The sequence below is a fragment of the Suncus etruscus genome, chromosome 16 (assembly GCF_024139225.1).
Source record: "Suncus etruscus isolate mSunEtr1 chromosome 16, mSunEtr1.pri.cur, whole genome shotgun sequence".
In the NCBI taxonomy this organism is placed as follows: Eukaryota; Metazoa; Chordata; class Mammalia; order Eulipotyphla; family Soricidae; genus Suncus; species Suncus etruscus.
Window position 1 is genome coordinate 47,027,836 of NC_064863.1, and position 14,060 is coordinate 47,041,895.

At 38.7% G+C, this 14,060-nt stretch overlaps 1 protein-coding gene across 1 annotated transcript in view; it reads left to right on the forward strand.

Moving 5' to 3' along the window:
* The window catches only part of SRP72 (signal recognition particle 72), a 38,352-nt gene extending 29,180 nt beyond the window's left edge, over nt 1-9,172 (forward strand). Inside the window, exons 13-19 of the mRNA XM_049789945.1 lie at nt 1,085-1,180; nt 2,847-2,950; nt 3,086-3,163; nt 4,995-5,132; nt 6,031-6,068; nt 8,092-8,251; nt 8,914-9,172. Of these exons, the coding sequence (XP_049645902.1) occupies nt 1,085-1,180; nt 2,847-2,950; nt 3,086-3,163; nt 4,995-5,132; nt 6,031-6,068; nt 8,092-8,251; nt 8,914-9,091 (792 nt within the window). The 3' untranslated portion in view covers nt 9,092-9,172. The remainder of the gene's footprint in view (nt 1-1,084; nt 1,181-2,846; nt 2,951-3,085; nt 3,164-4,994; nt 5,133-6,030; nt 6,069-8,091; nt 8,252-8,913) is intronic.
* Nucleotides 9,173-14,060: the final 4,888 nt, after the last annotated feature.

Sequence of the window (14,060 nt, forward strand, 5' to 3'; positions counted from 1 at the left end):
GCGCCACCGCCCGGCCCCCTAATTTCTGCTTAATTCTTTAGATAATGTCAGAGTAAAAGTAATTTCTTCCTGCTATAAAGTTGATTTTATTTGTGCCTTGCATTGTTTTGTGTTTAGTGCAATGTGCTAGATACGTTTTAGGCTTTATATTGCCATTGAAAGCCAACATAAGACCTGCATAGAAAATTTCTTAGACTAAATTATTTTAGGCTAAGACTTGAATATTTCTTTAAGTTAAAGCAAACTGTAATAGTGATCAGTAAATTTAGTTTTTTGTTGATTATTCTATTATCACAGGTTTAGATCACTAATAGAACTTTAAAGTTCAGGCTAGAATTATTTTAGAATCAAATATGTGGCTAACAGTAAACTTTCTTATATTAATATATTTCTTATATCAATATTTACCTTTAAGAAAATATATCATTTTTTAGAGTGTTATATTCACTGACATGAAAGTTGTTTGCAAATTTCTTATTTATCATTTAACATCAGTAGAACCACTCATTCCTGATATTGGTTATTTGTATCTTTCTCTTTTCTTTCCTCACTCATTAGTTAGCATAGTCAAGAATTTATCAGATTTATTGATACTTCTCAATGATCCAGGTTTTTGTTTTGTTTCCTTCTTTCCTGTTGTTCTTCTCCTCACTCCACATAGCCATTTCAATGTATTTCCCAGGCAAGGTTTTCTTTCATTGGCTATATGTAACATCATAGGAGTTTTCCTATAGTAACATGTATCTTCATTTAATGTTCCAGCAAAATCTTATTCCATAAACTGTTCTCTAGGAGTTATCTCTAAGCACTTACTGTTAATTTATGTGCTTACCTTGTATGAACTGTTAACTGGCACAGCTTTGGAGAATGGTGTATTTTATACCTTTATATTTGAAAAACACTTGTTCGTTATTTCTAACTATTCTATTTTATAAAAATTGACTGTAAAGTTTTATAATGAATATATCAGGCTCACAGAATATAACATGCATTTCTTGAATTTTTTTCTTTTCTAAATATTGTGGTAGAGAAAGTGGGATTTTATTCACTAATTATTTACTAATTTTTATACTTCTGAGTATAGGTGTCTGCATTAGTGACCATGTATAGCCATGAAGAAGATATTGATAGTGCCATAGAAGTCTTCACACAAGCTATCCAGTGGTATCAAAACCATCAGGTAATTAAGTGGACTTAAAAGTTTTGAGAGGAGGCTGCCAGAGAGATAGCACAGCGGTTGGGCATTTGCCTTGCAAGCAGCTGATCCACGATGGATGGTGGTTCGAATCCCGCCATTCCATAGAGTCCTCTAAGTGCAGCCAAGTGTGACCCAAAAACCAAAGAAAAAAATGTTTTGAGAGCAGGTCAGAGCTATAGTACAGCAAGTAGGGTGTTTGCCTTGAATATGGAGGTCCTGGATATAGTTCCTCAATGCAGAGCCAGGAATAACCACTGAGTATCTCCAGGTATGGTCAAAGAAAAAAGCTTGAGGGCTTGTTTCTATAATAAAACAAAATGCTGCAGTAGTCAAGTCAGAATTAGAGTTCAGCAAGTCCAAATAAAGCTTTTTTTTAATAGCGACATTTTGGGGGGGGGGGCGGGGTCACACCCAGCGATGCTCAGGAGTTTACTCCTGGCTGTGTGCTCAGAAATAGCTCCTGGCAGGCACGGGGGACCATATGGGACCGGGATTCAAATCAACCACATTTGGTCCTGGATCGGCTGCTTGCAAGGCAAACGCCGATGTGTTATCTCTCCGGGCCCGCGACAATATTTTTAAAAATAACTGAATGTATTTTTTTTTATCTGTTATCTCAAGAAAAAAGAATTTGGGGCCGGGCAGTGGCGCTAGAGGTAAGGTGCCTGCCTTGCCTGCACTAGCCTTGGACGGACCGCGGTTCGATCCCCCGGTGTCCCATATGGTCCCCCGAGCCAGGAGTAACCTCTGAGCATTACCGGGTGTGGCCCAAAAACCAAAAAAAAGAAAAAAAATTTGATTGTATAAGTGCATATAACAGAATTCATCTTTAGTTACTAGAGATCCCATGAACAGTAGTAGGTTGTTAGTATATAAAATAATTATATATCAAATCTTCACTTTCCAATATGGATCTCTGCATAGCTAGTATATTCAACTTTATTTTGAGTTTATGGGGCCACTTCTTGTAGGTTTTTCTGCCTCTCTGCTCAAGAGTGACCTTGGGTGTGCCATGTCCATTGTGATACTGGGAATTCAGTTTGAGACAGCCACATACATACAAGGCAGGCTCCGGACTAAACTATCTATCCCAGTTTCCAAACTTTTAAACATTTACACAGCTGGCATTTATACTGTTAACATTTATTTGTAATCAAGAGATACCATTGGCCTGGAAGTGATGTGTTAAATTACTACTTGAGAATTATGACCATTAGAATTATGGAGATATTTCCAGTAGTAGACACTAGAGTTCCAGAGTCATTCATTTGTACTTCTAGTTTTGTCTACTCTTATTCATGTTTATGTGTGTAAAAAAAAAAAGTTTTTTGTTTTTTTTGTTTTACCATACCTGGTGACGCTCAGGTGTTACTCCTGGCTATGTGCTCAGAAATCGCTCCTGGCTTAGGGGACCATATGGGATGTTGGGGGATTGAACCGAAGTCCATCCTAGGCTAGCACGGGCAAGGCAGATTGATACCTTACCACTTGCATCACTGCTCTGGCTCCTTGTGTGAATTTTTTGTTTAATGTATACACTAAAACATAAGATGAGGAATTTAAAGGCTAACTAGAGCAAGATTTAATAGTAAAACTTTTAACTTGTTAGATACTAAGATTTAATTTTCTCTCTTCATTAAACATGTAGCCCAAATCTCCGGCTCATTTGTCTTTGATAAGAGAAGCTGCAAATTTCAAACTCAAATATGGGCGGAAAAAGGAGGCAATTAGTGATCTTGAACAGCTATGGAAGTAAGTTCTGAAAGATGGAGATGTAGAAATCATATTTTATTACTGTCATTAAATATGAAAAAGTTTGTTTGCATGATTTATATTATTTTCTCAAGTTTCATAAACTTGAGTGACTTTTTTTATTTCTCCTTTTAGACAAAACCCAAAAGATATTCACACGCTGGCACAGCTTATTTCCGCTTACTCACTTGTAGATCCTGAGAAAGCAAAAGCGTATCCTTTGATTGTTCTGGACAGTTTCCAAGTAGCACAATACTTGTGTAGCTGATTGGATTGACCCCTTCACAAGATATCCTCTCAAAATAAGGATTCTTCTAGTTTTTATTTTGATCAAATTATCTTTTCTCTCTCTCCCTCTCCCTCTCCCTCCCTCCCTCCCTCTCTCTCTCTCTCTCTCTCTCTCTCTCTCTCTCTCTCTCTCTCTCTCTCTCTCTCTCTCTCTCTCTCTCCCTCTCTCTCTCTTTTTTTTTTTTTGTGGAGGTCACACTTCACTCTTGTTTATGGAATGCCAGGGATTCTCTCCAGTGCAAGACAGGTACCCACCACACTGCAATCTCTCCAGCCCCATTCCAGAGTCTTTTCTGTTGTAATTTTCAACAAACAAAACACATTACAACTAATAGAAGCAAAAATTGTAATTTAATGATGTGTGACTAAAAACTAGTGATTGATTCAACTTGGAAAATAATTTGATCAGAAAGCAGAAATGATGTAGGGCACTTGCCTTGCATATGACCAACCTGGGTTCTATCTCTGTCATTCAATATGGTTTTGCACATCTGCCAGGACTGGTTCCTGAGCACAGAGCCAGGAGTAAGTTCTGAACATCGACAGTGTGGGCCCCCCCCCCCCAAAAAAAAAAAAAAGAAAAGTAGCAGAAATAAAGTTTAGATGTGACCTCTTATTTTCTTCCAGCTTGACATTCAGCCATAAAAGAAAAGAAGAAAAAGGAAGGTAGCGAGTATTTATTTGGGTGGTTGTATGTGATTTAGAAATGTTGGTTTTACTGAACTTGCTTGGATCATGTGCCTTAATCAGTCAATTTCAAAATAAACCTTAGAGAATTCAGTCTGTGCCAGGCTGGATCAGTACAGCGTTGGTTTGGTATGTAGCTGCTACCTGTGTTTGATCTCCTGGGTGTCCTATCCCAGGCATCCCATATAGTACCCTTAGTAGGCAGAGGCAGGAGTAAGCCGCAGATAATGCCAAGCAACAAGTCAGAACCTTTATGAGGATAAGGCCTACCCAGAAAGTCTCAGGCTTACTCTTGCTTTGCAGAAAACTCGTGGCTGTGCATGAAGGACCGTATGGGATGCCAGGGATCGAACCCAGGAGATCAAATTGGGTCAGTCATGTGCAAAACAAGTGCCCTACATAATGTACTATTTTCTCTGGCTTGTAAGTCAGAACTTTTGTAGTGAGCATATTCTGAATTTTGTAAGCTTGGTACCTCAAAATACAAGCCACCTCAAGGTATATCACTGAATTAAGGAGTGAATGATTGGGTTGACCCCTTCACAGATTATTCTTTCAGATTATGTAATAAAAATAGATTTTGTTGGGGCTGAAGTGATAGCAGGTACACATTTTCTTGGAAGCATTTGACCCAGGTTTGATCACTGGCATTCAATTATGGTCCCCCAAACATGTCGGCTATTTTCTGAGCACAGAGTTAGGAGTAACATCTAACCACCATCAGGTATAGCCCATAAACAAATCATAAAAACAGGATTTGCTGATTTGCTGCTTGTAAAAGAGAAAAACATTTTTTTGTTTTTTTGTTTTGGGGCCAGGCCACACCCATGATGCTCAGAGGTTAGTTACTCCTGGCTACATGCTCAGAAATTGCTCTTGGCTCAGGGGGACCAAATGGGATGCTGGGGATCAAACCCAGGTCCATTCTGGGTCAGCCGCATGCAAGGCAAACGCCCTACCACTGTGCCATCGCTCTGGCCCAAAAACATTTTATTTTTGATAAAGGGTTTCCAGAAGAGTTTCTATTGGCAGATATTTATTGTGTTCCTAAACTCCTGTTCAATCACAGTCTTAGTAAACATTTGCCCTCGTCAGATAGTATGTCTCTGAAAGTTGATGTTGAGGCGCTTGAAAATTCTCCTGGTGCTACATATATTCGGAAGAAAGGTGGAAAAGTTGCTGGAGATAGTCAACCAAAGGAACAAGGGTAATATATTTTACTGTTAACATTCATCAGTGCTATTTTTAAGTTATATACATAAGGAAACATTTGCATTAAAATGTTGTGGTTTAAAAAAAAATGTTGTGGTTTATATTTAAGGCCTCTTGTTTCTTTTCACAATGTCTTGCTGTACCTGGCAAAAAATATTTTTTTTCTCATTTGCCGCTAGTGCTCATTTCTCCAATCCTACCAGACCCAAAATTAACCCCTAGTAATAATTCTGGCAGAGTTTAACCACCTCTCTTCTAATTTCCCAAACATAAGGTAAAAGATTACAGTTCTATAGATTTTTGTACTTGTACAAACGTCTGTATTAACTACTATTGTAGTATTACAATAGTATACATATATATATAGTATACATAATACATAATACATACATACATAATAGTATACATATATATTACAATAGTATACTTTGTGTTATATATTACAAACACTTTGTGTTTGTAATATTGTAGTATTACAATATAGTATACTTTGTGTTAACTACTATGTTTTATGAAAATGTCACCCCTTTACTAAACTGCCTTAAAAACAAGAATATATGAAGTGTGGTTAACTTTAACCTGATTTAAATTTTTTGTGTTTGTTTTTTGTTTGGGGGCTGTACCTAGTGGTGCTCAGTAGTTATTCCTGCTTTGTACTCAGGACTTATTTCTGGGGGTGCTGTGGACCAAATGGGAATCTGAGGATCAAAGCTGGGTTGGCCACATGGAAGGCAAATGTCCTACCCGCTGTACCATTTTTCTGGCCTCAACCCTGATTTATTAGATGTTTTATTAGCTTTGCATGTCTTAATACCTTTACAATAAAGAATTAGGTTAATTCATTAAAGGTCTGAGTATTTACATGATGATGGTAATGTTTTTTTTCTTTTTAGGCAGGGAGATTTGAAAAAGAAGAAAAAGAAAAAGAAAGGTAACACTCCCCTTATCTCCTTTATTCTTTGGGGGGGGGGTTGTTTGTTTTTGGTTTGGGGGCCACATACGGTGACACTCAGGGGTTACTCCTGGCTATATGCTCAGAAATTGCTCCTGGCTTGGGGGACTAAATGGGACACCAGGGGACCAAACGCAGTTCATCTTAGGTTAGCGCATGCAAGGCAAATGCCAACTGCTTGTGCCACTGCTCCAGCCCCTATCCTTTTGGGGGAAGGGGTACACCTGTGCTCTCAAGGGCTACTCCTGGCTCTGTGCTCAGAAATTATTTCTGGCAGGCTCAGGATGAAATGCTGGAGATCAAATCCAGGTCAGCCAATGCAAGGCAAAAGCCTCACCTGCTGTGCTATGACTCTAGCCCCAGGTCATCTATCCTTTTTATTCTACTAAAGAAAAGCTTTTATTAGCCCTATATAGAAATTTCTGAATGTAGGGCTGGAGAGATGTTACAGTGGGTACTATCTTGCCTTACATGTTCCCAATCCAAGTTCAATTCCTGCCATCCTGTATGGCCTGCCGAACACTGCCAGGAGTAATTTTGAATGCAGAGCCAGGAATCAACCATGAGCATCATCAGGTGTCACTCTCCCTTACCCTCAAAAAATTTCTGGATATAAATACGCTACCTCCAAGCTCTTGTATCTTTGAATACCGTGTTTCATCTGTGTAACATATGATTTTCATACTATAAAGAATGTAACTCTAGAGTTGGAATAATTTTCACATTGGTGTGCTAGTAATTTTGGTCTTTTACTGTGGCTAAACAAAAATATTTAACAGCCTTTTTTTTTATAAAATAAAATATGAAATTGTGTAGTTTATATATTAAATGAGGTACTTAAGTATGCACAATACCTGATGCATGCTCAGCCTTTAGGGTAAGTTTTTGGACCAGTAATCTTCTAGAATTCCATCAAGTTGTTTAAGAAAACTTGTATCATGTTTTTTTAGAAGTTTAGCGAAAGCTTACACTAAAGCACAAATTTCTAAACTTTAATGGCGACAGACCCCTGTAAGGAGAGAAAAGGTACCTCTCAAAGAGGAAAAAAAAATCCCCCATTATACCCAAGGCCACCTGCCACCATCTTTCATTGTTTCAGTGCACTGCCCCAAAGTCTGATTGATCTAGTGCTTGTATCTCTCTGTTCTGCTGTACATTAAATTGGAACTTTCAGAGTTATTGCATGATTATTGGAAATAATGTCACAGAATACTGCTTTGCATTTTTCAAGTATTTTTCCATCATTTTAATTGGACCAACAATTCACTTTCCAGCGCTGATCCATTAACCAAGAGTATGCCACATGCTGATTATTCTTATCTGTTGTTAAGAGTGGGTAGAGTACTATACTTGCACTTCTAAATCTGGAACCGCTTACCTGTGTCCAACTTTTAAATGACATTAAGCAGTTATACTTTCTATTAGTGGTAGTACAAAGGAGTAGCTAATAGATTTAGGTCACAAAAATGACTTCAATTTTCATTTTTTAAGTGGTTTTCAGATATGTTTTATTGAGGATGGGGTGGTGTTGGCCACACCCAGAGACTGAGGGGCTACTCCCTGCTTTGTGCTTGGAGATTGCTCTGGTGGGCTCAGGGAACCATGTGGTATTGGGAATCAGACCTAAGGTTCTATATAGAATATTTTTCTCTTTAAAAAAATAAAAATAAAAAAAAATAAGTATATAGCTATATCTGTGATATTCCCTTCAATGCTTCCAAATTTTGTATCATGTTTAGAAGTAAAGTATTTTTTCTGTTATATTATACAAATGAAATATCTATTTATTTGGGGGTTCTTGGGCCACACCAAGCAGTCAGTGTTCAGGACTTACTCCTGCTCTATGCTTGAAGATCATACTAAGCGGTGTTTGTAGTACACAGGGTTGAACTAGGTCAGGCTTGTGCAAGGCAAGTACATTCCCAGCTATCCTATTTCTCTGGCCTGCCACTCAAGCTATGTACCTAGCAGATTTCTCATTTAGTTATCACTTGTCACACAGGCAAACTGCCCAAGAACTATGACCCCAAAGTGACCCCAGATCCAGAAAGATGGCTGCCAATGCGAGAGCGATCCTACTACCGAGGAAGGAAGAAGGGTAAAAAGAAGGATCAGATTGGAAAAGGGACCCAGGGAGCCACTGCAGGTGCTTCATCTGAACTGTAAGTCACAACTTCCCAATAGCATCATTGAACAGAGGACAGTTTTCCATGAACTTCACTCACAGTCCTTAGACATCATTTTTTACAATATATTTTCTTTTTTTTTTTTTTTTCTTTTTTGGTTTTTGGTTTTTGGGTCACACCCGGCAGTGCTCAGGGGTTACTCCTGACTCCATGCTCAGAAATCGCTCCTAGCAGGCTCAGGGGACCATATGGGATGTCGGGATTCGAACCAATGACCTTCTGCATGAAAGGCAAAACACCTTATCGCCATGCTATCTCTCTGGCCCCTACAATACATTTTCAACATGAAAACGCAATCAGATTTCTTTGATAAGTGTTTTGTAATATTGTCTAAATCATTGTCAAAAATTGGACATTTGATTATAAATACTAGTATGTGAGACTGCATTATACTTTTTAGAGTTCCATTATCTTGTTTCTACATTATAGGATTCTGACCTAAGTTTTATTTTCTAAGCTTTGTTATGCATATGCATTTATGCATATTACTGTCATTTTAAAATTTATGTTGAAATGAAAAATAGGAAATAAAGTATGTGAGGCTATTAGAGGTGGAAATTGAACTCCACAAATTTCAATAACCTTTCCCTCTCTCGAGTATATGAATGACCAACACTTTCTCCATCTGTTGATTTTAGGGATGCAAGTAAAACTCTGAGCAGCCCACCCACCTCCCCCAGACCTGGTAATACTGCAGCACCATCTGCATCTACAAGTAATATTATACCCCCACGACATCAGAAGCCAGCAGGTGCTCCAGCAACAAAAAAGAAACAGCAGCAGAAAAAGAAGAAAGGTGGGAAAGGTGGTTGGTGATTAGGACACTTCTTGCAGGCTGTTTTGAAACTACTCAGTGACGCTAGCAACATAATAAAGGTAACAGCAAGAAGCACAGAACTGCTCCTTTTTCTCTCATGTCCACATTTTCATCTGGAAATAGGAAAATGTCTTCAAACTGCCTAAGTCAGATTTGACCTATTTGTACCACCCAGCTTGCAAAGATGACAGGGACTCACAATTTCACAATAATTGGCATTTATCCACCTTGGTATGTGTTGTGTCCTTTCTCTTTGTGTGATGTTATTTGGTTTTTTCAGTTTTCCAAACATGGCATGTTATCTGTGGTTTGCTAGAATTCAAACAGAAACTATTTAGAGTCTGAAGATACTTGTCCTGTCAAGCCACATTTGATAAAATCATGTTTTAGGAGACTCAAAGTGAATCTTTTGAGCATTCTAATATCTGCTTATAAATATTATGTGACAAAAAAAGACCTTATTAATACACTGGTGTTCTGAAAATTAAATGTCAGTTCATTTGTCACAAATTCTCATGTAACACTAGCAGTTGATTTTTTTCAGATATATAGTGTATGTGCATATATATGTATATATACACCCAGTATATATGTGTGACTATACACACATATAACTGGATTCCTTTATACCCACAGCTGTATCTTTTTCAAATTATGAAAACATACTGATATTTGGCACCATTAAAAAACATCAAAGGAAAATCTATCAGTGTTACAAGTTGACTCTTGGAACCTAGAGTTCTGAAGACAGATATGGGAAAGACTTGATGATCCCTCCCTATTAAAAGCAAGAACATTAACTTCCTCTCTACAAAGGAAATCAATTTTAGACAATTCAAAAGTAGGCAGTATTAAAATTTAACAGCTCTTTGGCCCTATTAATAGATACTCAGACTAGTGAAGGGTGTGGTAAGACTATTCCCCTTCTCAAGTGATGAAGTATTTTGCAGTCTATGGTGTCAGTGCTGGTCTCATCTCCCTGTTAATAAGCCACTTTTCCACTAAACAGCATGTAAAAAATACATGTGAGGCTCAGCTCCGTTAGTATTCATTGTCTGCTGTCCAAAGTTGCATTTAGACTTGAGTATCTCCTTGTGATCCTATTACTCCATCCTTGTTAATAAAGTGCTGCTGTTAGACTTACTATATCTACTGAAACTTCTTCATGGTTTCTTTTAAAGACTCCCCTCTTCACACTAGTGAGAATCACAGTGCTGCCTCTGTTTTATCGCACGGGTCTCAAACTCAATTTACCTGGGGGCTGAAGGAGGCAAAGTCGGGGTGAGGCAGGGCCGCATAAGGGATTTCACAAAAAATAAGTCCTCAAACATCATTATTAACAATTTTAATTATTTCTTCTGAACATGAATAGAACATTGAGTGAAGATCATGAACAGTTCTTCTGAACATGGCATCTTTTGCCTATTCCTTGCTGCCAGAGACTTGACAGTGCTTCTTCTCGCAAATCTGAACCACATTTGGCTTTAGAGAGGAAGCAGTTGAAACCCTCAGTATGGCTTGAAGTTGGTCATCATTAAGTCTAGACCTGTACTTTGACTTATTGAAGTTCAGTGTGGAGAATAACTTTTCACACAAATATGTGCTCCCAAAAAGGCACATGGTGCGCTTGAACATTCGAAGAAGCTCCGGGAAGCTGGGGAGCAATTCTCTCAAAAATTGCCCATGCATGTCTGCTTTTCCACTAATCTCCCTGAACTTGGCTTTGAGATCAGAGTTGCATTGCAGGTCAATGAGCTCCATTTGAAGCACAGGAGAGGCATCTTGCACATCAAAGGAAAAGGGGTCCACAAAAATTTGGAAAGTGGCTCTGTACTTTCTGAAGTCTGCAAATCTGTGATCAAATTCCTTCTCTAGCTTAAAAATAGCATCAACATATTTCTCACCACTGAATGGTATGTCTGCATCCACAAGTTCCTTGCATGCTGGGAAATGGCAATGGTTTGTCTGAGAGAGCTGGGATTTCCATAATACAAGTTTTGTGGAGAATGCTCTCACATTGTCATAGGCAGCACTGATAAGCTGCCTCAGGCCTTGTAACATCTTGTTTAGTACATTCAGCTTATATGTGATGTCAACAAGAAAAGCTAAGTCCATGAGCCATTTGTGATCACTCAACTCAGAAACAGCATTCCCATCCTTCTCCATGAACGTTCTCACTTCTCTCAACTCAAAAAACCTTTTCAGGACATTTCCCCTGCTGAGCCAACATACCTCGGTGAAATAGAGCACATCTCCATATTCTGACTCCATTTCCTCTAAAAACGCATGGAAACCTCCTGTGCTTTAAGCCCCTGGATCTGATTTGGTTGATGCATTTCACAACAACAGACATCACATTGTCACACGGCAGGCATTTACTGCAAAGGGCCTGCTGATGGATAATGCAGTGAAGAACAGTGGCCTTCTCTGCACCTTCCTCTTCAAGTTTTTTTTTGAACAAGTGTCACCAGTCCATTTTTCCTCCCTGTCATCAATGGCACTCCATCGGTTATTATTCCAACAAACCTCTTCCATGGCAAACCTGCATTCTCAATAGCATCACACAGATGCCGAAGTATCTCATTAGCGGTGGTCTGGCCATGCATTGGAATTATTGTGAGCAGCTCCTCTGTCAATTCAAAATTGCAATCAACACCATGGACATAAATTGTGAGCTGCTCAGTGTCTGTTATATCTGTGCCCTTGTCAAGAGCAACTGAGTATGCATCAAAATATTTGGCTTTCTCACACAGTTGATGATAAATGTCACTTGACATGTCAGAAATGTGCTCTGCCACAGTGTTGGCAGAAAGGCTGATTTTGCTAAACTGACCTTTCTTTTCCGGACAGATAATATTTGCAGCCTGTAACATGCATTTTTTAACAAACTCTCCTTCTGTGAATGGTTTTCCTGCCTTAGCAATCATCTCACTAACCATGTAACTAGCTTTGACTGATACAACATTCTCTTTGGTTGTTTTCTTGAAATCTTGTTGCCTCATTAGACATGCTTTAAGACTGGCAACCCGCTTGACTCATTTCCTTGATATTTTGCACATTCCTCAGCATGTTTAGTTGAATAATGGCATTTCAAGTTGTATTCCTTGTGCACTGCAACTTACTCTGAGCAAATAAGACATGTGGGGATGCCCCTGTGCTCAACAAAGAAATACTGCGTCTCCCACTTTTCCTGAAATTGTCTGTGCTCATCATCAATCTTTCTCTTCACTGCAGGCTTTGATGAAGTCATGATGAAGGTATGACAAAATCTAATTCTGTAATAAACTTCTTTCCCTTCTCTCCCTTCTCTCCCGTAGGCCTCCGATAATGCAAGGGACAGCAGGTAGGAGCAGCGGAAATGTCTGCACTAGGCGCAAAGTATTCGCAATTATTCACTTACCGAATATTCGCAATAAAAAAATCGCATTAGTAAGAAAAAGATCGCAAAAAAATCACATTAAACATTTGCATACCCCGAACGGAACTGCTGGGGGGTATGCAAATGTTTAATGCGATTTTTTTCTTATTAATGCGATTTTTATTGCGATTATTGGGTAAGCGAATAATCATGAATACTGCGATATTTGAAGGTCGGCCGCGGGCCACAAAACGTACAGAGGGCTGCAAATGGCCCACGGGCCACGAGTTTGAGACCCCTGGTTTATCAGATTTGGAATATGCAGTAACAGCTAAATAAGAGACTCTTAAAATTGAATGATTGATCACAGCATAATACTTTAAGAACTTGTAGAGACTAGAGTAATATTTATTTCTTCTGTATACCCCATTACAGGAATAAATGTTATGATTCTTCTAGGTTTCTGTGGCAAAGATAATCAATTTTTATATAATAAAGCTACAGAATTTGGGAGAAAATACCAGATTCAAGACCAACAGTGATACAGATAGTTTTCTGTTAAATCATAATTGCCAGTAGATTTGATCTTATAGTTGCCAGTCACTGTTATTATCAGTCTGCTAAAGAACAGTAACCCGGGCCCGGAGAGATAGCACAGCGGCATTTTGCCTTGCAAGCAGCCGATCCAGGACCAAAGGTGGTTGGTTCGAATCCCGGTGTCCCATATGGTCTCCGTGCCTGCCAGGAGCTATTTCTGAGCAGACAGCCAGGAGTGACCCCTGAGCACTGCCAGGTGTGGCCTAAAAACCAAAAAAGAACAGAAACCTCAGTTCAAATAAAGTTATATTTGTCATATGAAGTATAAACATCTACATAAACTTTCTGGTAATTCTTTGAGACAGATCTTTAATGGTATTATAGACTTTAATATATTTGTACACCTACATTTACAGAAATCAGTGCACTGTGACATATTTGATATTTTTTGTTTGATTTTAGAACCCACTTTGAATATTTTTGATTTTGGTTCTGCTCAGGGCTGACTCATAGCTCTGTGCTCAGTGACCATTCCTGGTGGTACCCACTATCCAAACCAGAAGTCACCCATCTGCAAGGCAAGCCCCTTAACCTCTTTTTATCTCTCCAGGCCCAATGTAAATGGCAAACTCAACTGTGGATAAGTAACAGCTCAAATTTTTTTCATTTAACTTAGGAGCCACACCCAATAGTACTCAGGTCTTACTCCTGATTCAGGGGTCTCTCTTGGTGTTCCTCATGGGACCATCTGTCATTCGAGAAATCAAATAAGAGTCAGTGGGGGGAAAAACAGATTTTTTTCAGGGTGTGACCCTTAACTTCAATACTATCTCTGACCCTACTCTGACATTTTAAAATAAAATATTCTATAACTGTGGTTTAATGGTATTGGGGGTTTGGGCATTTTATAGAAGGCCTCTTGTTTAGCTTAGTATTATTTTAGCTGAGTTATCTTCTGAATATCCAACAAACTAAAGGGATTGAGAGAATGGTTTATTTTTCCCTGAAAATTCACCCTGATCAGTAGAGGAAACTGGCAGCCTCGATACTTCCCTGATCCCCTGCACCTCACA